The 20,904-nt window shown below is 51.9% G+C and overlaps 1 protein-coding gene across 10 annotated transcripts in view; it reads left to right on the top strand.

Annotated features, from left to right (window-relative positions):
• LOC148386831 (polypeptide N-acetylgalactosaminyltransferase 10-like) overlaps positions 1-20,904 on the top strand; it is a 42,393-nt gene that overhangs the window by 4,330 nt on the left and 17,159 nt on the right. For 3 of the 10 annotated variants that reach the window (XM_088398511.1, XM_088398506.1, XM_088398508.1), the window contains 16 exons: positions 2,958-3,020; positions 5,195-5,368; positions 7,838-7,940; positions 8,397-8,535; positions 9,070-9,236; positions 11,063-11,248; positions 11,326-11,509; positions 11,695-11,812; positions 12,801-12,908; positions 12,974-13,195; positions 13,310-13,426; positions 13,496-13,645; positions 13,717-13,896; positions 14,132-14,268; positions 14,921-15,010; positions 19,871-19,973. In XM_088398511.1, coding sequence (XP_088254637.1) covers positions 2,958-3,020; positions 5,195-5,368; positions 7,838-7,940; positions 8,397-8,535; positions 9,070-9,236; positions 11,063-11,248; positions 11,326-11,509; positions 11,695-11,812; positions 12,801-12,908; positions 12,974-13,195; positions 13,310-13,426; positions 13,496-13,645; positions 13,717-13,881 — 1,896 coding nt within the window. In that variant the 3' untranslated portion in view covers positions 13,882-13,896; positions 14,132-14,268; positions 14,921-15,010; positions 19,871-19,973. The other 7 variants (XM_088398515.1, XM_088398510.1, XM_088398514.1 and 4 more) reach the window with 7 other exon arrangements.

Here is a 20,904-nt window from a genome sequence, read left to right as displayed (position 1 = left end):
TTACCATTCCGTTTTGATAAAACGTCAAGTAAGCCTTTATCTATTCCGACGCCACGTCAATTGTTGAAAAAGCAAAATGCTCTCAAACTCCATCTCTGTATGGTCTTATTGGAGGGTCCTGTGGGACACCACAGGTGTGGGGGACACCTGCCTGACCTCAAGCGTCATCACGATGCACCGAAATCAAATGTCAAATCACAAATAGTGCACCGTATAAACCAAATGATCAATAGAATTTCAAGAAATCCCCCAAATGGTTATTTGTTGAAATCCAGTTGTAACGTAAATCATGAAAAAGCAAGCGAGCGATGGCTGGTATCTGTCTCGCTGCTCCATCCTCTCTCTGTCTCTGTCTCTCTGTCCCCCCGTGCCTTCCGGCCGCTAATGCTTGACAACGCCGTATTGGCAAATCCGCAGCCAGCCGACGTCAGCGCCCGTAGCCAACGCGTAATTGCACTTAATCACAACAACAGCAAGCAAAAGACGGACGGACGGACGGCTAAGCGGTCAGCCGGGTATGAATAGCTGCCATTGTGGCTGTGCAGCTAATGGCTTTAATGCACTTTGGAGTGGGCAACAAGTGCAGGCCTGCCCTTTGCTCTTACCTGCGCACTGGCAGGTATGGAATGGGACCAGGTCCAAAGTGGGAGCCGGCAGGCCACTCAAAAGAACTGCAACATCAAAATCTGACAATGATGAAGGAAGACGCAAGTGCAATCCCATGAAAATGCATCAATCACTTTGGATTTGATGCTTGTTGAGTTGCATATTAGAAAAAGAGTCCATTTGAATGAATGTGATTGAATGCATGGGCTTACTGCTCTAAGCCTGCCTGTCTGCCTGCCTGCCTGTCTGCCTGCCTGTCTGCCTGTCTTTCCCAGCACAAGAGCACATGGTCAAATGTCAAAAGAGCATTCTTTTCAATTTCATGCCTCCGCTCCAAAAAAAAAGCCTCATAACTCAACACCAATATGGATCCGAGCAACACATTGATTCCTCACGCACGGCAGGGGAATTGCTTGATATGAAAGTCCTTTTCCTCCTTTGATTTAGTAGAATCAATAACCCGCCGGACGAGAAGCTAATCCCGCCGCTTTTTCATCAGAATGATCAACTGCGCTCGCCATCTCGCTTTTATTGGCTCTTTGGACCGCTGATATGCAAATGTAGGGCGAAGAAAGCAAAGTCAGACGCAAAATGCAAATTGGCCAGCACGTGCGTGCTGCAACCTGCCATCAGATAATCCTGCGGCGACGAAGCAGCATGTGGCTCATTGGCTGTAATCATGCGGCGATGAAGCAGCATGTGGCTCATTGGCTACTTGATGTCTTTTATGAAGAAAAGCTCATATTCCGAGAAGATTGGTGGAAGTTTGAGAAGCGCTTTTGTCAAACTCCCAAACGCCAGCTTTTGCAACTTTTTGACTTGACTTTGCCTTCTGTCTGTCTGTCTGTCTGTCTGTCTAGCTCCCTAAAAGCGTCTTTTCCTCCTCACGGTCGGTATTCTCAGCCTTCCTCCCACTCCGGCTTGTGTCGTCACATTTGGGCAAACGCAGCCCAAGATAAAAAGGGAAAAGGGACCAATTAGCTACTGTGCGCCAGACTCAAAGCACAGGAGAGTCTCCGCTCAACTCTCTGTTTTCATGAGCCACAAAGAAAAACTCCTGGAAGTCACTTAAGATCAATTCAATGCAAAATCATGCGAGGCTCAACTTTCCCCTTTTGTGTGCGTCATAATGAGAAGGGCGTGGTGGCATTTGTGCCAGTAAGCCGGCGGGAGGGAGCAAAAATACATCCAAAATTGTCCAGCAAAGAATGCCGATTGCGCTTGCATTTCTATTTAGGGCACGTTATGACCGAGTCACCTCGCCGCCGCCGCCGCCGCCGCCGCCGTTGTCGCTTCCATTTCCAGTCCACTTGAAAACGGAGCAAATGCAACGGCTTTGAATGCAATGTCAATACGAGACGACCTTGGCCCCGGAAGCGGGGCTCCAGCGAATGCGCATTTCACGCCGTGCTATACGCGTATTAGCGAGCCGGCACGCGGACATTTTCCTCGCCGCCGCCACCACAGCCTATTTACTGGGTAAACAACGGCGTTGTGTCGACAGGCTCTCAAAAATAATCACCCGGATTAGATTTGGACCCGAGATGCCGAGCTTGCTTTTTTTCCCTCCGGCTGCCGGCAGGACATTTCCAATATTTCCTAGGTGGAAATGGAAGCATTAAAAAGCGCGCGCATCAATATGCTAATACGTACGCGGGCTTGGCTCGGCGTGTCACAGGAAGCGACAAATAAGCTCGCGGATTCTTTTTTGGGAGCTATTTCAGGCAGAACATTCGATTTTGTGTTTAATCTTCAGCGACGCTTGCTGACGTGTTTGCTTGGTTTATTCGTCGCGGTTCAACGAGAGGTTAGGGACCGTGAGGCCTTCTCGAGGCGCTTGCTTAAAAAAAAAATAATAATATATATATATATATATACGTATATAGAGAAGTGGGAGCGACATGATCAACGACTGGCCTGAATATGCGTCGCTAGATGTTGGACTGCCAAGTGAAAATAAAACAGCAGCTAATAGGAGCGGTCACCGTGGCAACAAGAGTCAACACCTTTCCCGCCATTTCAGCAATGATCCGACAAAACGCGGGAGGAAATTGTGCAGGACCACCAAATGTATTTGTTCTATCAATCAAAGCGGCAGCACGAGTTAGCGCCGCTGAGACAGTTGCACATGTTGCCGTTTTGAAGGCATCAACTAAACATCTCGTTCCCAGCTTTGCCATGGATGCATTCTTAAGAGCAGCGCAATTTGTAGTTGGCGTGATGGCCATGCAGCGGGCGCTCCAGCCGGCCAGCCAGCCAGCCAGCCAGCTAGCCAACTGTACTTTTCCTCTTGTTTCTCTTCTCCGGTTCTCCCAGTGATCACTCATTTATTTGCTAATCTCTCCATCCAGGCGCAGTCTGGGTCCGTTGCAGTTGGGGGAGGGAGCAGCTGGCCCCTTTTTTCGACTGTCCAGGTTAAACACGCACACACACACACACACACACACACACACACACACGCAACGTAGGACCCGTAGTATTTGGCAAGCGGTCAAGGGCCTCCATGATGAATGCAGACAAAGCCAAAGAACCGGAATCCGTCTGGGGCCGCCTTGAGATTGACCCGTTGGCACGCTTTTAAGCAGGAGCTACTCGCAGGAACGCTATGAAGTGACGTCCGTTTGGGGTTCTCGGCTTAGGGGCTGGAATAATGGAAAAGTTTGATCCCAACTCTGAAAGGCGAAATCATTCAACAGTATCTATCCAGGTACGTAGCTAATGGCTTCCGAGAAAAATGGATCCATACGTTTTTCTCCGAAATGGTTTTTAGCCGGTGAAAGTTCTCGACAAATCGAGCCCAACCGGCGTTTGGAATCAATTTAGAGCGGCTTTTTTCAATTGAGTATTTGATTTGAAATGGAGCACAATTGCCTCCACGCATTCTTTGCGCAGCCTTCACGTCACTGTGACTGAAGCTCATCTGCACGGAAGCCCATTAGGCGGAGATACGAGCCACTCGGGCGCCCAACGATCTGCTCCAAATGAATTCATGAGTGAGGGATTTTTTTTTTCTTCTTCTCCTTTCCCCGCCGCCGCCGCCGCCGCACACTTTGTCTTCCTCTTTATGCATTCATTTCCCCGTCGGTTTTCTTTTGGCCACCAAAGCCTGGAAAAACGATCGTTTCCATTTCCACATTGATCGACGGATCCCCGCCGGTCTCTGAGGCTTTCAAGCGCGGGAGGGGGGGGGGGGGGCAGTGAATAGGCCCAAATGATGCTTGTGTGCATTTCATTTTCAGGGGCGATATCGTCACAGAGTGACGCCGTTTGGTCCCTCAATGCCTCCGGCGTGTCGCATCCATCGATATTTACCCCGCGGGGATGACAATCCGAGTGTGTTCTCGCGTACGTACGCTCCACTCGTGACATTTAAAGACTTTGATTTTTTGGGGCAAAAAATAGACACGTTGGCGCCTCGGCAAGAGAAAGAAATGGAATGTTCCCTAGCGACTAAGTCGATTGTTCCCATCATGACTCCATTGATTGATTGATTGAATGAATTTATTTTCATCGGATAATTTTCAAGGCTGTCCTCCCACGTGAACGTTTGCCGCATATTCAGCCAGCCAGAAAGAAGGAAGGAAGGGCGAGCCGGTGTCGGATGAGCGCGGAGCCATAAAGCAAACGCTCCTTCCACTCAGCACGCTGGTCATGGCCGATTTGCCGCGCAAAAGTGTAATTCCTCCGCTGAATTACCACTCGTCGACCTTTCGCGGCATTACCAAAGGGCACTTTCACGCATAAATTTGCCACGCAGCGGCGGCCAGGCTGTGCTTTATCACCGCCGCCGTGAGTCCATAGAAGATGCAATAAATACTCCATTGTCGCCAAACCTGTTGACGAACGCTCATTACGGGACCAAATGCAGAAAAGAACTTGCGCAATTGAAGCGTTCATTCGTCGTTCCATCATTGGGGTCGCGCCCTCGACATGATATGGCCAAGCTGAGCGCTTGACCCCTCCAGACGACGACGTTCCCGCATCGTCGCATACGTAATGGAGGGTCCTTCTAAATCCCCAAGCGATGAACCCACTGGTCGCCTCCTGTTGACATCAAGCGTGACTGAGCGGCCTCTGAGTTGGCAGCCTTCCTTCACAATAAGAATGAAAGAAAAACAAACAAACGTTTGAGATACCGAAGCAGAAAATGCGTCCGTGTTAGTGAATCATCTCGAGTGAAATTTGGGGCGGCCGTCAAAAATTGCCAAACCACCGGGCAACATATTTGCCTCAGCTGTGGTTTTTAGAAAGGCATTTATGGAATCAATTTGAAATATTGATGCTCTTGTTGTGAAAAACAGTGGCAGAAGTGACGCCTGCTTCCGAGCGCCTATTACTTTGAAATGGCTGCGCGGAGGCGGAAGGAGAGAGAGGAGCGAGCGAGCGAGCTGAGCAGAGCAGAGCAGAGCAGAGCCAAGCAGTCGGCCGGGGCTCGTTCGCTGGGGCTCGTTCGCTGGGGCTCGTTCGCTGGGGCTCGTTCGCTGGGGCTCGTTCGCTGGGGCTCGTTCGCTGGCGCACGCCGCACGGCGCGCGTCTCCGCTCCCTTGGCTTCTCTTCCCTTCCCTTCCCTTCCCGTCCCTTCCCTCAGCTCGTTGTTGCGATGAGGCGGAAGGAAAAGCGGCTGCTGCAGTTGGCCGGGCTGCTCGTCGCGGCTCTCCTCTTCCTCCCCAACGTCGGTCTGTGGTCCTTGTACCGGGACCGGGTGTTCGACAGACCGCCGGCGGCGGCGGCCACCGCGGCGGACGGCGGCTGGCGGACGCAGGTGAGCGAGCCCGAGTGACGCTTTGGGGTGGGAACTCTCCGTGGTGCTGAACTCGCAATGTTACCATTGCTTCGTCTACGTTTGCCCGCTGCTTGGCGGTTGCCTTTCCGAGCCACGTATGCGTGTCATGACGAGTCATGAAAATGCCCCCCCCTCAAAAAAGTGATATTTGGGAATGTCCTTTTAACTGAGCGTCGCGCCTGACCTTCTCCCTAATAACCTTTGAAACAACACACATCTCATTTTTATTGAAAGTCGACGCGCCTGGAACCAATTTCATTAACTTCTCGAAAAAAGGAACTTCTGTGCTCCCTTAGCCTTTTGAGCTAATTAGGTGATATGCCGTCATGGCACAATTGATCCATTAATCAATTGGCAGCTATTCATAAATGAGTTTTTTTTTTTTTTTTTTTATCGCTCGCTGGAATTCCCAAAGTTAAATTAAATTGGGCTTTTTAATTACTTTTGCACAATGGCACGCACTACTTGAATGTGGATCCGCTGGATCTTTTTTTTTTTTTTACGCCGCACAAACTTGGCTATTGTTATTTAAAGTCACACAATGGGTTGATGGGCATTGTAACCGCTTGGACTGGAGTGGACTGGAGTGGAGTGGACAGGACAATTTTCTTGTTGTCATGTGACAATGTAATGTAATGTTAACCAGAGTGACACAACAATGCACAATTTGCTATTGTGACATCACAAAAATTCATCAACTCAACTCAGCGCATTTTTTTGTTCTGCCCGTATTTCTTTTTAAAGGGATTTTTTTTTTTAAATTCCGAAAGAAGACTGCTTGCTGGGGGAACGCGCCCCTTCCCCCCGGGGCGACAAAGCGTACGTTCCTATGCATTCTATTTCATCCGGCGTACCCGGCCGCGTCTGGTCGCGTTTAAGCCGCTCTGATCTCGCTTGGCTGCTTTCCTCCGCTCGCCGTGTCATCTCCGAGCGAAGCAGACGCAAAGCAACAAGGGGGAGCAAATGTTTGCTACAAACGGCTCTAACAAGACTTATGTGGGAAAGGCCTGAATAGGATTAGCGTATTGATTTTTTGATTTTGGATTTCTTTTTGTACCAGCCCGGCGGGCTCAGCCGAGCGCAAAGCGGAGACGTGCGGGTGGTCCTTAATTTGTCTGTTGTGGTGGTGTTTAAGGATCGGCGAGCAGGACAAAAGATGAATGGTGCGAGCGGAAACCAGGGTTGCGACGATTCATCGACGAAAAAAATACGACCGGAAAACCAAAGCTGTCGTCGGCGTGTTTGATCACGCAAAAGCCATTTGTGTCCGATGAACGGGCGGCATCATCCATCAAATCGCCGCCGCAGCTCTCATCTGGGCTCGCTGTTGTCGTTTTCTGCCTTTTTGTCATTGCGGTGGGTGGATGGCCCCGAAAGCGACCCGAGTAAGTTTTCAATGACTCGCCGGTGAGAGAAGTGGCTGACCGCGAGCCGGCAGGCAGGCAGATGTGGGAGGCGGCCAGGTAATTGCGTTTCGGAAGCGCCGAGGAGGGCGGGAGGGAGGGAGGGAGGGACGAGCGAGCGACTGCTATCTCTCAGTAGGTGGCAGGCAGGGAGGAAGTATCGACCCCGGCAGGGTGTCGAGAGGATGCACGGGAGGCGCCCGTCTTATCGCGTGGGATTTGGCCGACAAATGGCTTTGTTTTGCAGGAGTCTGAGATCAGGCGCTTTCCTGGCTCCAATTGAGACACGATGCAACCCGCATAAAGCTGGAAAATAATATCTTCACAATATTACATTGGAAAATTAGAATGTTATTCAGAAGCAAACTATATACGTACAAACATATCCATATGACAAAGCCTTCGGGCCTTTCTCACACCACGTCATTGCTCATGAGGATTCGCGTCCGAGAGGGAAAAGCCAAACGCGATGGCAATCGGCGGAGAGCCGGACGAATGGACTCCCGAGCCGGTTAACGTTTTGGCAACATGTGCACACCCACAAACAAATCTCAGGCACCTCTGCCCATAAAAGACCTTTTCCATTTTGTTCCCCTTTGCTATCGCCTGACCAGTTGTAGCTTTTTGGAAAGTTCAGCCCCCCGTAACCCCCTGTGCTTTTCCATCATTAGTAGAGCCACAAAGAAACGTTTCGAGACGCCATACGTGTCCGTCTTCCAAAGCGCCCATCTTTCAGGTGCATTGGTTTCGGTGATGCTATACGGCAAATATGTGCTATTCCTTCTTAGCTTTGTGCGTGAGCTGACCGAGCGTGCTACGTATTAAGTCGACGGACTCGCACGTACACGTCGAAGCGGTGAGCAAAGTTCAAGCCCAAAAAGTTGCCGGTCGGCCGGCCGGCCTTGATTATCCAACGCGCCCCCCGGCGAGGCCGCCGCACCGGCGACGACAATTACCCGATGCGAAGGCCGAGTCGTATCGATCGAGAACGTCAATTCTCCCCCGAATGCTTAATTAAACCTTTGGATGCTCTTCTCGCCCGCAGGGGGTGAAGCGGATGAGGAAGGTCGTCCAGATCGGGCCTGACGGCGTGCCACGGACGGACTGGCACGACTACGACGCCATGCGAAGGGACGCCGCTCGAGTTGGTAATTCCGAAAAACAAGCAAACGGAGCCCCTGCGGTTGTTTTCAAATGAGAAACCAACGTCACCACGGGGACCCCCATGATGGAGAAACGGCGATGCTGAGCGATTGTTACCGGCCACCGGGGTGGAGGCGTTTATTCATCATCCCGCTAAGAAAAACAAAACAAACCAAAAAGAAAAAAAATCTCATTAGCACCCGTCCATTTGAAAGTGAGAGGAAGTGAGCCCCTACGCACCAATTGTAGGGATTGACGAGGAATTTAGCGGACCTGTTTATTATAACGGAGCATAGAAAGCGAAAAAAAAAAAGAAAAAGGACCCGTGCCGGTAACTGAACGGGAAGTCGGCCATTTTGGTCGGAAGCAGCCATCTGAGAAGAGTCGGAAAGCTCGCGAAGGCGTCTGTCTCCGTGTCGTTTGCTAAACTGAACCGGAGCCGATGCGCTCTTTCCCCGCAGGAAACGGCGAACAGGGAAAACCGTTCCCCATGTCCGAGAGCGATGGGGCGGATCTGGCCTACAGGGAGAACGGCTTCAACATCTACGTCAGCGACCGCATCTCGCTCGACCGCTCCCTTCCGGACATCCGCCACCCTAAGTAATTATCCAAGCTACCATTTTTGTTCCCACACCAACCGTGTTCTATTGAAAGTGCGATGATGCATGCCTGTGGAAGTTTCAAACCAAACAACAAGTGACCGTGAAGGAGAAGCGGCCATCTGAGGCCAGCCACGTCAACTCATTTCGCCGCATGCCATTCCAAGAAGCTTGTTACAATTGATTCCACCTGCTAGCAAGAAAGAAAAAAACCAACAACAGCAGCAGCAGCAGCGATCAAATAGCAGTAGTTGTTGATCACCAACCATTACTCGATTGGCGGTTCCGTGTCGGCTTTTGATGATTGGACAGCTTGGGAGTCGACGAGGTGCCTTCCGTATGCGGAACGACGCGCCCTCAAATCTCGCTTCTGAAGCGCGTGTTCCGACGGACGCCGAGCGTAAGGCGCTTGCCGCACGTGTCGGCGGCGGGACAAAGCTAGCGTGGCCCCTTCGGGAGTCGACGTTGGTCCATCTTGAAAAAGCCATCCCTGGTCGCCGATGGTCACTTTCTCTCCGTTTGCTTTGCACCTTAGCTGTCAACGGAAGCTGTACGGCGAGAAGCTGCCCAGCACCAGCGTCATCATCCCCTTCCACAACGAGGGCCGGTCGTCGCTGCTCCGGACGGTCCACAGCGTCCTCAACCGCTCGCCTCCGGAGCTCATCGCCGAGGTCATCCTGGTGGACGACTTCAGCGACAAAGGTAAGCGAGCTTTTTTGCGATACCTATTTAGCTCCGCCAACTTGGCCTCGCCGCAAGTCCGAAATGGAAGCGGTGCCACTTCATTTGACAAAGCAAACGTCCCATTAAAAGAGCCCATTAGGCTAAAGCTAACGCCAGCCACGCACGCCTCATAAACAAGAAGCGCTCGGCGCCTTCTCACATCATTAAACACGTGTCATTTACATATCAATGGCGAGCAACTGTCGTTGGAGTTTCATGGAGAATGAGCCCAGCCCGGGATTCTTTTCCTTCTCGGCCCAAACGAAGGCCACATTGTCAACCCCGGCGGGCGGGCCGTCGGTCGGCTGGGATGTTCTGGCTCTGTCTCGGGGCCGCTGCCCTTTGATTAGATCTCATTCCGGCTGTAATTAAGCCTCAGATACCCGAGCGGAACGTGAACTTCAATCGATGTCCATGAGAGAGAGAGAGAGGGGAGGGTGGTGTCATGCGTTTGCGTGCGCAATGCCACGCAAATCAATATTCTTTTCTGCTGAAAGGCCTCCAGTATAAATAGGCAGCGGAGGGAGGAGACAAGTGCTTCGTCACGGAGCAGAAATATCAAACAAAGGAGCACGAGAAGGTGCGGATGATCCCCCGTTGACGCTCTCCAGGGCCCTTTCTGCAAAACCACCAGACAAAAGCTACAAATTGCTCTGCCGCCGCCGCCGCCGCTTCCACTTTGCGGACGGCGGCGGCGGCGGCGCGGGTCCGCTTCTAGCCCGTTGCCATGGTGACCTTGAATTGAGTCGTCAAGTGGGCGCAGTAACACTTGCGCGAGCGACCCTTAGCGCTACCAGCCAACTGGCTTTTCTCTCAACAAATGGACACATTTCGGAAATGTGTCCAAAGTTCGTATCTTACGAGACTTGGGGAGACGTGAAGGAAAGGGAACCTCCTTGTTCCTTTTGTCTAGAAGTCTCAATGAGTGTCATCCTCCTCGTCGGAAGGCGAATAACGGCAAATCATTGAGCCAGAGTGCTTTGTTCCCATCGATCATGATGTTTGCGTGTAGGGGACAGTTGGTAAACAACACGCGCCGTGTAGCCCTTGATGACGCGCTGGCCCGCCTCCGTCTTCACAGCGTCTCAGAGTGTGACTCTGGAAAGTGTGGCTTGCTTTTTTTTTTATTTTATTTTTTTACACAGCGGCTCTATTGCGCTCTGGCGGTATCAAAAAGTGTATCGGTGAATTTGAAACATTTCAAATGTTTTTGTTCTTCCTTGACGGAAGGCCAGCCTCGCTGCAGGTGTCAACGGGCGTCCTCTCTTAATCCTGTTCAAAGAGCGCACAGAGCATCCGCAGGCGGGAAAGCACAATGTAAACGAGTGAGAAATGATTTGAAATGTCCGATGGCTCAGATGTCACGCCCAGCCCCGCCCCACCCCGCCGTCTCATTTTCCCGCCATTCGTCCGGGACTCTCAGCACGGGCCGCCCGGCTTTCTAATAGAGACGAATGTGTTTGCCGCCGTTTTCTGCGCGCTCATTAGCGTGATTAATCGTCTCCTTGCCTTGGGTAAACACTTTGAGACGTATTTCAATTTATTTGGGAGAGAAAATGAACCAATCGCAATTAAACGCTCTGATCTTACCCCCTGCCTCCCTTTTTCAATTTGCCACTCAGGCTTTAATGCTCGTGTTGTTTTTTTTCTCTCTCGACTCGCTTTTTAGGAGCCTTTTTATTTTTTCCGTTATGGCTTTGACCCTTACGACCCCCCCACCCCCCACCCCCCAACCCCGTCCTTCACGGCAATGTCACTCTTTATAGTGTGGTGTTCCAAGTCCTTCGCTTGTGGCCTTCCCACAGAGCACCTGAAGGGGCCGCTGGAGGAGTACATGGAGCGCCTGCCCAAAGTACGCATCCTGAGGACCAAAAAGAGGGAAGGTCTGATCCGGACCCGTCTGCTGGGCGCCGGCGCCGCCAAGGCGCAGGTCATCACCTTCCTGGACTCGCACTGCGAGGCCAACGTCAACTGGCTGCCTCCGCTCCTCGGTGAGGGAAGAAGAAAAAAAAAAACAACAACAAAAAAAGTCGCACGTCCTTAAAAATATATACAACTTGCTTCTCAGATCGGATCGCCCAGGACCGGAAGACCATCGTGTGCCCGATGATCGACGTGATCGACCACGACAACTTTGGCTACGACGCGCAGGCGGGCGACGCCATGCGCGGCGCCTTTGACTGGGAAATGTACTACAAGCGCATCCCCATCCCCGCCCGCTTGCAGAAGGACGACCCCAGCGAGCCTTTTGAGTGAGTGGCACCTTGTTGCGTGAAATGGACTCACGAAAACGGTGGATAACCTCTCCAATGTGCACTTTTGAGGCAATAATCTGGAGCCCAAAAGAGCCGCCGCCGCCGCTGCTGCCGCCGCCGCCGGTTGACGAGACAAGCGCACTCTGATAAAAAGGTCACCTTTTCCGTTTTACGTGTCGCAGGTCTCCGGTGATGGCAGGCGGGCTGTTTGCCGTGGACAAGAAGTGGTTCTGGGAGCTGGGCGGGTACGACGCCGGACTGGAAATCTGGGGAGGGGAGCAGTACGAGATCTCCTTCAAGGTAAACTCCAATGGAGACCAAATGATGGCCTACGCGTTTTATAGCCCGCCGTCGCCATTTAACCGCGCGCTAACACTTAGCTTGTCGCGGCCGCGTAGCTGTCTTAAGTCTGCTCCGATATATTCAATTGGCATTTTATATGAAGATCCCCATTAGCTGATAGGCTTCTCTGGAACATTCTCCTGAGGTAGGTGAAGAGATTAGCGGGCTCCGGCGCTAATCCCGGCAAACCCCCGAGACGCCGTCGCCGACTCGAAAGGCGATGCCTTCCATCCAGAGCGTGCCGGCGATGAGAACGCGGAGCGCTACACGCTCACACCGCCAGATAACATCACGACCGGACCGACAGTGGTGCGCGCGGAATAGCGCGGCTAACGGCGCCATTCAAAACGCCATCGGAGCAGGTGTCCCTTCCCAACGAAATGGACGTCTCCGCCGTTGCCGGCGGCCCCGCACGGGAGGGCGACCATCGAGGGCCGTTCATGACCCGCTGCCGGCCTTGTCGTCTTATTACGTATTACAGTGATTCAAATGGCGCACGAAGTGATTGGACGTAGCGCATACTTGATGTTTTATTTATAGACTCAAACCCAGCCAGAGACTCGAGACTGACGAGAGTCCGCTTTCTGAGCCCAGAGTTTGTCTTGCAGCTACATCTTTTATTCATGCACCAGTGCGCGCGTGTGTTTGTGTGTCGCTCGGGGCTAACGTTAACACAGCCGTGTTGCTATTGCTCCCATTTGGCAGCCGAGCTTGAAAGTCCAAAGCCTGACTTGACACCCAAACTTTGAGTCTGCCGCTGTTTGAAAAAAATCCAAACCTTTAGGTCCAACCTTAAGCCCGTGCGTAATTTGTAACTCTAAATGGAAACGGTGAGGCCGGTCTGATAAAGGACTACTATCTTCATTTTCACCCGAAATCCTTCATTTCCAAGCTGAACCTTTGATGAAAACCCTCATTTGCAACCCAAAAGTGTGTCTCTCGGCAGTTGTGGATGTGCGGCGGGCGCATGGAGGACATCCCGTGCTCCAGGGTGGGACACGTCTACAGGAAGTACGTGCCCTACAAGGTCCCCGGCGGGATCAGCTTAGCCAAGGTAACCGCTGGCACCTTTCCCCATGCCAAGCCTCCAAAGCCGCACATCTCCCGCTCTTCTCGCAGAACCTGAAGCGCGTGGCCGAGGTGTGGATGGACGAGTACGCCGAGCACGTGTACCGGCGCCGGCCCGAATACCGCCACCTGTCCGCCGGCGACATGACGGCGCAGAAGGAGCTGAGGAGCCGCCTGGGCTGCAAGAACTTCAAGTGGTTCATGAGCGAGGTGGCCTGGGATCTGCCCGAGCACTACCCGCCCGTGGAGCCCCCCGCCGCCGCCTGGGGCGAGGTACCGCCGCCGCCGCCGCCACCGCCGCACTTTGTTTTTTTGGGATTAGGCTGCTGCTTGGTAGGTAGGAGTGGAAGTAGAAGCAGGTGAACCTGACCGGCCGACCCTCCACAGATCCGCAACGTGGGCAGCGGCATGTGCATGGAGGTCAAGCACTTTGTGTCGGGCAGCCCCGTGCGCCTGGAGAACTGCGCCAAAAGCCGCGGCGACGTGGCCTGGAGTCACGGTCAGGTGAGCCGGCCGAGCCCATCGTCGGCCGGCCGGTGCCGCTCGCCGCTAACCTTGGCTCTGGACGTGCAGGTCTTAACGCTGGGTTGGCGCCAGGACATCCGCGTGGGCCACCCGGCGCACACCAGGAAGGTTTGCCTCGACGCCGTCTCCCACAGAAGCCTCGTGGCGCTCTACGACTGCCACGGCATGAAGGGAAACCAGCTCTGGCGCTACCGCAAGGTACGTAGGAAGAAGCCCCGCCCCTCCCGCCCCGCTGTCACCCATTGGCTCATAGGAGTGTCGCCCGGCAGGATAAGAGCTTGTACCACCCGGTGAGCAACAGCTGCGTGGACAGCAGCCCCAGCGAGCGCCGCGTCTTCATGAACGCCTGCGACGCATCTTCGCTTAGTCAGCGGTGGCTCTTCGAAAGAACCAACGCCACCGTGCTGGAGCGCTTCAACCGGGGCACCGATTGACGGCGCCCTCGCGCGGTATGTTCAGAATTTGTCTTTTGCGGGCGGGCGGGGCTACGACGTTCCAGACGCTTACAGTTGAAAATGACGACAAAGACGATTCAAGTCACTGAGCTTAATGCTAACGTACGTACCATGCCAATCGTCAGAGACCGACGAGCTCATGGAAATGAGCGTCGACGTTACGTGAAGCCGCTCGAACGAAAACGGATGCTCTCAGTGCCGTCCCTGATCTTACCTGTCCTTTGCACAGATATACAAAATGGAGGCCGAATAACCAGCTGTTTGGCAAGCAGTCTCGAAAATGCCGTCGTCGTGAGGGAGCTGCTCGGTCCAGCGGACGGCGTCAAGAGTCCAATCGGACATCAAGAACTTGAGACTGGGATGAAGGTATGTCGTAAAAAAGAATCACAAATGCCTTAGATCGCTCCATCTGAGCTTTGTGGTCAAAAAAAGACTCCAATAACTGGCCCTACCCTCGTCCACTGGTTGTATCATTCATTTCGGACCAATAAATGTCTCCCCTTTGCCCCTCGGGTAAAATTGAACAAAAAGATAAATAAAGGTGTCCATGTCACTACTTTGGGGAAGCCCACAGACATGTTGAGGCAAAAAAAGTTCCATTTTCTAGGGAGTGCCAAATCCCCAGAATTAACGGCGGCGTCTCTTCCCAGGTGGTCCCGGTGCGGGGCGGCCGCTCACCCAAGACCCTCCGAAGAAGTTTACTCTCTACTCTTAAAGCGCCGGTCTCTCCGCCCCAAAAAACTCTCGGATTTAGAACGGACGCTCTTCTTCCAAATGGCCGCCTTTGAACTCTCGCACGTGCCTCGTTTCTCCGAGAAGACGTGTTGATTTTGTATGGGGTCAAGTTGCTGTGTCACATGCGCGCATGGGAAAGCAACATGAAGGCGGAAAAGCCGCCAAGGGGGAAACACCAAGACTCGGAAAAAAAAGAGGCAAAAATGTGGCCTTTTAGGTTGTCAAAATCCCGTTCCGTTGAATAAAGTTGAGTAAATAAAGGCGCATCTTGTCTCTTTTCCAGTTTCATGGGAGGCTGCGACATTTCCACGTCCGCTTTGTAGCTCCGAGAAAGAGGAGAAATGTCTCCGCCTGCTGACGTGCGGTTGTTGAGGCAAGCACACAATTCTCCACTCAATTGTTGACACCATTTGCCAACTGCCTCACATGCTGCTTCACCCCCAAATCATTTCTGGAAAATGGGGCGCGGCTGCAGAAATGATTGTTTTTCCTTCCCTGCGGACGAGTGAGCGCATCAGGCGCGGACGAGTGAGCGCATCAGGCGCGAACGAAGCTTCGTTAGCGGCGTGCCGCTAGCTGATGGGAGATCACGGCCGACCGGCGGCCGGGGACTCGCTTTGCGCATACTATGCGGTCGGTCGTATCCTCCTCGCGGGACGCTTTTGACCGCACTTTGGAAGTCGGCTCGCGGCTCTCTCTGCTAAGTTGCTTTCAAATTGAATACGATGCGTCTTATCATTTGAGCACTTTTTATTTCCCAGGTCTCGTGGTCTATCTGCTCTGCGTTGGTCATTTTTCGTCACACAGGCAGTTAGTACGTATTTCTTTTTTTATCCAATGGCAAGATTTGATGATCGATCATATCAGTAAGGTGATTTCGATCAATTTCGCATCCTCCTCCACCTGAGCCAGCTAAGCCGCTAACAATTTGCAACCAGGGATTGGATTTCGTATTCCGCACGCAGGACGGGGCCGTCGCACCGCCGGGAAATCGGACATCCGTTACGGAAGCTTCCGCGTGATCCAAATTAAATTCCGCCGGCATATTTTCCGCCGCTTTATACTTCCCCCGAAATCTTTGGGTAGGAAGGAATAAAGCTGAAAGAAGTCCCTGGAAATGCAAAGTGTGAACTGAGTCTCACTCGCATCCTCGGAGAGTAGCGGCAAAAAAGGTAACCTGAGAAGAAAAGCAAAAGTTCTTCGGAAAGATTTTGCCTTCGTGACCGGAATCGCAAATCGCGAGCATTAGCGTAGCATCTCGGCCCACGGTTCACCTCCGCCAGCCCAAGCCGGCCCGAGCTAATAGAACAATTCCCCAGACTGTGAAATTGGCATAAGCCAATGTGGCCTTGCAGTCCAATGGTGTCGTCTCCACTCAGAGTCAAGAAGAAGCACAAAGTCCCGCTCGCGAATGACCGGCCCGAAGCGCCCAAAAGTGCACGTTTTAAGCAACAAAGTACAGTTGAAGCTTGATTCAAACTTGGGAAGATCCGCATGTATCCAAGGCAATTGGATTGGCTCCAAAATACCTGCGCTTGCAATAAGGCCCTCCCACTCCGAACAAGCCCCGCCCACAGCCAACCTTCTTTTTTCAATAGAATGCAACAAAAAGCATAAAATCGTCGGGGATTCGCTTCTTTTGATAAGAAACATGCCAGAAGGAAACATTCCTTTTTTTCCGAGCTTGGTACCTGCGTGCTCGACATTCCTTCTGTCTGCTTTCCCGTGGAGACGCACTCTTGAGAAAGAGCGAGAGGCTGTTTTCAGCTTTCTTGCGCACCCGCAAGGGCATACAAAAAAGTCCTTATCGGATGACGGGGCGGCGGCGGCAGCGGCGGCGGCGGCAGCATAGTTTTCACATTTCATCACATCTCATCGCATCTAATCACTTTTGACTTGCAGTGTAAAACTGTCTGAGAAAATATTTCAAAACTTAAAAAATGATTTTTTTTTTTTTTTTTTACTCCGTTCTGTAAAGTTCAACATTCATTGCCAATTTTCCTTAGCCACATTTCTATTTAAAAGTAGCGCACGACATGTTTGTCTTTTCCCAAGCCCGACACACGTTGGGCAATACATCCAAATTTTGTAGCCCTTTGATTTTCTTCACCGACTGCTGCCGTGTTTTCCTCCGAAGAACCTACCCACCCCCCCACCCCTGTGGCTGAAGAGCATCTGTTTGCCCGGATAAGATTGGAGCCACGTTGCGAGTCTCCTGTCATCACGCTCATTGGAAAAGACGTCGGCGGCCGACGTACATCCCCAACGCGCCCGCTCCCCCCCCTCCCCCCTTCTCTGAAAAAGCTGCATTCGCCCAGATAGGAAGTGACAGCTGCACAAATGCCCGTTGATTTGTTTTTTTCCGATTTTTTTTTTTAAATATTTCGTTTTCTTCAGCTAGAAGAAGCTGACAGCCAACACAAACATGGAAGCGATGCTGTCAGTTGCACTTGTTGTTTGCCAACATTTGATTCTTTATTTATTCTGCTTGGCCCACGTCGCAGAGGCGCAGGCTTGTCATTTAGCGGGTACTGCTAGATTTTGTTCACATTTGATTGAACTCCCAAATGCATCAAAATCACAATAAGATCATCGGGACGGCATGGTTGGTGTCCCCAAAAACTCTCTGGTGGCAGAAGAGTCTAAGGCAGCAACCAAATGTGGCTGGAAAGAACGAATCCCCCACAAAAAACCTTTCTCGACTTATTGAATGAGAAGTTGTGATATTTGTCATTTTTCCCTGTGCAAAAACACTCATTGAACCCACGCCTGCTGCTGCTGCTGCTGCCGCCGCCGCTGCTGCAAGAAAAAAAAACTTGCTGACAGACAAGGACGATGACTAAAAAGCACTTCCGCCCACACTGAACCCTTCCAAAACTTTCCCCTTTTGCGTTTTTTTTGTGGAAGTTGTTACAGCGGCGCCCAGCCCCCCCCCACCCGCTGGTCGGTCGGCGTGGATGCGCGCAGAGCGTGTCGGTGGCAGTTCGGCTAATGAGAGACGCTTGACGGGTTGGCGCCGAAGCGCCTCTGTACATATTCAACATCCCCTTTTTGTTTCGATAGCGTTAACCTCCTTCTCACCCTCTGCTTGACGCCGCCGCGGGAGAAAGAAACAAAACGCAGACGTCTGGTTTTCAGGAAAAGGTTCAAGCCGGCCCGGGGTTTGTTCTCGTTTGGCCCGAAGGCTGCCGAGAGGGTGGGCCCGTCAGGCAACACAAAGCGTGGTTACTTTAGCGTTCAATTTGCAGCTGACATTTTGCCGTTGAAGTATGTGCATTTGAAGCCGTACTGCTCGGAACAAGCCAAGGAAACATTAGCGCCTGTGGAGCGAGGCCTACGGTAGCATTTGAACGTTAGCGCGAGCTGTTAGCTCGGAGGCACGTGGCCGAAGGTTCGATATGTATTGTAGCGTTTGAACGTTAGCGCTAGCTAGCTAGCTAGCTAGCTAGCAGCGGTGCCTTTTATGACTGCATCCATTTTAGTCTTCTTTGCTCTGCGCTTGGGGTGGAACCATCTTTTGTCACCTTGACATTTCAAAACACTAACCGGCAGCTCAGTGTTGATTTTATTTATGCCAAAGGCAAGAGACTCCAAGCGTTTTGACGCTTGCTTTCCAAAGAAATGCACTCACAACGTCCGCCGCCGCCCGCCCGCCCGTCCGCTATCGCCGCAAACAACACTCGCTCGACTGAGGGATGTGCAATTTTCAGGCGACACGGATACGCTTTCCTCTTCCTATTCTCCGAGGCTTCTGGCAGGTTCCCCGTAAGCGCAAAGTAATAAAAGGCCAGCCCGCCGTTCGCGGGCCGGCTCGCTGGGACACCCCCGTGGATTTGGTCATCTTTAAAAAGAAAAACTAAAGAGTAGGATGGTCTAATGACATGGAGGCTTTGGGGAATCCCATTGCACTTCATTCACCTCCCGCCACTGAAAATCTAAAGCTGTTGAAATGGATGACTCTTCAACTTCTGGCCCACTTTATACACTTTTGACAGTCCACGAGACAATCGACGGGCTGCGATTTTCAACTGTCCTTCGTCGTTTGATTTGGCGAAAACCCGCTTTTCTCCAGACGTCAGGTCAAGTGTGACGTCGGGCGGATGGCTTATCTCTCCGCGGCCTTCTGCTTCCGCTGCTTATCGCCGTCCATCTGTTGACCCGACCTGCTCTCGGGCGGCGTTTCAGGAGAGAAATCCGCTTTTCATTTTCTCCCCTTCCAGTTGTTCACCACCAGCACCCTCGCCAGATCGATATCCAATTCTGCCGTCTGTCATCTCTACAAATAACCCTTAACCCTGTCAACGTTCAGCTCCTACGAATAAATAAGGCGAGTCGGCGGATTCCGTTTGGACGCCAACGGCAAAGAATGCTCGAGACCTTCCATGGAGGCTCACTTAGTAATGACTGGTCCTTGAGAAGACTCACCTGTATGCTACAAGTTATACGTACATGTAGGCCCGCGGGCAGCGTGCGGGCCACAGGATGCATCTCCTCATATCTCCAAGCTTTGATGAATAAAAGATGCTAGCTCATGGGTGGACGCTTTTCTCTTGGATGTGAAATATTGATACGTTTTCCTCTGCTCTTGTAAAGACCAGCAGGTGCCACATGAGCCTGGGGTCAAGGGGATCTATATCGTCAAGCTTGGTGCTTTTTCAACAACCCCCCTCCCCCTCTTTTTTTTAGTAGTATTATTACCATCCCTTTCTCCCCTGCCGGGTATAATTAATCTGCTCAGACTGATGTTTGCATTGTCTGAGAGCCTGAGGAATTGTCTCAGAAGAAGAAGAAGAAGAAAAGTTAATGCCTCAGCACAAAGTCAAAAGAGATGAGAAGTTGTGCTCCAGGGAAAGCATTGCTTCCTATATTTCTTATCCACTTGAAAGCCAGACAAAAAATTTGCCCAGGCTGTGCGTGTGTGGGTTGGCTGGGTGGCTGTGCATGGTAGTGTGTGTGGAAAAACAATCACACCCAGGAATAAATCCACTGACCTCCACCTTGAGTTATGATTCCTGTGGGCCCGCAAACTTGGCAGGCAGGCAGGCAGGCGCCGTGTTGCTCCTCGGAAGCGAGCCGCAATCGCATCACGGGCGTCGCACGCACGCACACGCACGCACACGCACACACGCACACACACACACACACACACACACACACACACACACACACGTGACTTATATGCATGTATGCTTATGAAAGCTCCTCCACTGAGATGTCCTCTGACACCCCGTAGGATGACATCATTGATTGCTGGTGCAAATTGGATGCGGAACCCGAAGGCTGGACGGAGACAGAGAGTCTTCTGATCATTTGCGCTCGCTCGGCGTCTTCCCACGGTAAGATGAATCCAAGTTCCCATTACAAGCCAAACGTTGATTTTTGACTGGCGTATGCGGCCCGAGGTGTCCCGAAGTCTTTGTGTCGGTCCGGTCCAGTCCCAGAGAGTCTCGTTATCGCTGGCGTCCAGTCAGCCCAGGTTGGCGTGAGACGGAATAGATTGCCTATTAGCCTCCCGCTTTCACCAAGGAAAAAAAAGACCAAAAAAAAACCCAACAACTAACAAGCGGCACAAGCACGCACGCACGCACGCACGCGCGCGCTCATGGCGAGCAAACGTCCAACTTGTTTTAATGAGCCTTTGAAAAAATGAAACACCATTGATTGTCTTTTGAACATCTCGTCCAAATAAGCAAAGGCTGCCTCGTCCGCCCGCGTTTGTGATTAAGAAAGGACAACTTGGAGCATGTCACGTGATTTGATTGCGTGCAAGGCAATGTCGCTTTTCGTCTTGGACACCAAATACGTATGAGCTCATGTTCAGAAAGTGGACATTCCAGTTTGTGCTGCTCAGCCTGACGTTTTTATTTCATTGATTTCAATGTCCAACTTAGTTTGCTCATTTGTTAAGATGTCACCCCGTGCACATTTTGATCTATTTTAAAAAGGATTCCATTCTTAGGAATGAATCATTTGTTTGCGGTCAACTATTGATGGGCGAGCGATTGGCTTCAGCTCACCAGCGACCTTAATGAGCGCTAGAAAAATGTCCAGGGTGGATTCGGTCGGCTACGCTGGGTAAAATTCAGCTCCGGCTCCACCCTAATGAGGGCCGGCGGGCGCTATGGAAAATGAATGTACGAGATGGAATCAATTGCACCATGCCAGTGGCGCCAAATCACTAAGTCCACGTCCACTGGCTTCACTATTGTTGAAATGTGTACTGCCGAGCCGAGCCGAGAGAGCAGAGCAGAGCAGAGCCGAGCCGAG

Source organism: Syngnathus floridae, chromosome 15 (genome assembly GCF_059516105.1).
Source record: "Syngnathus floridae isolate MCC-2025c chromosome 15, RoL_Sflo_1.0, whole genome shotgun sequence".
NCBI lineage: Eukaryota > Metazoa > Chordata > Actinopteri > Syngnathiformes > Syngnathidae > Syngnathus > Syngnathus floridae.
The sequence above is the reverse complement of the archived record's forward strand: the minus strand, read 5'-3'. Positions and strand labels throughout refer to the sequence as shown.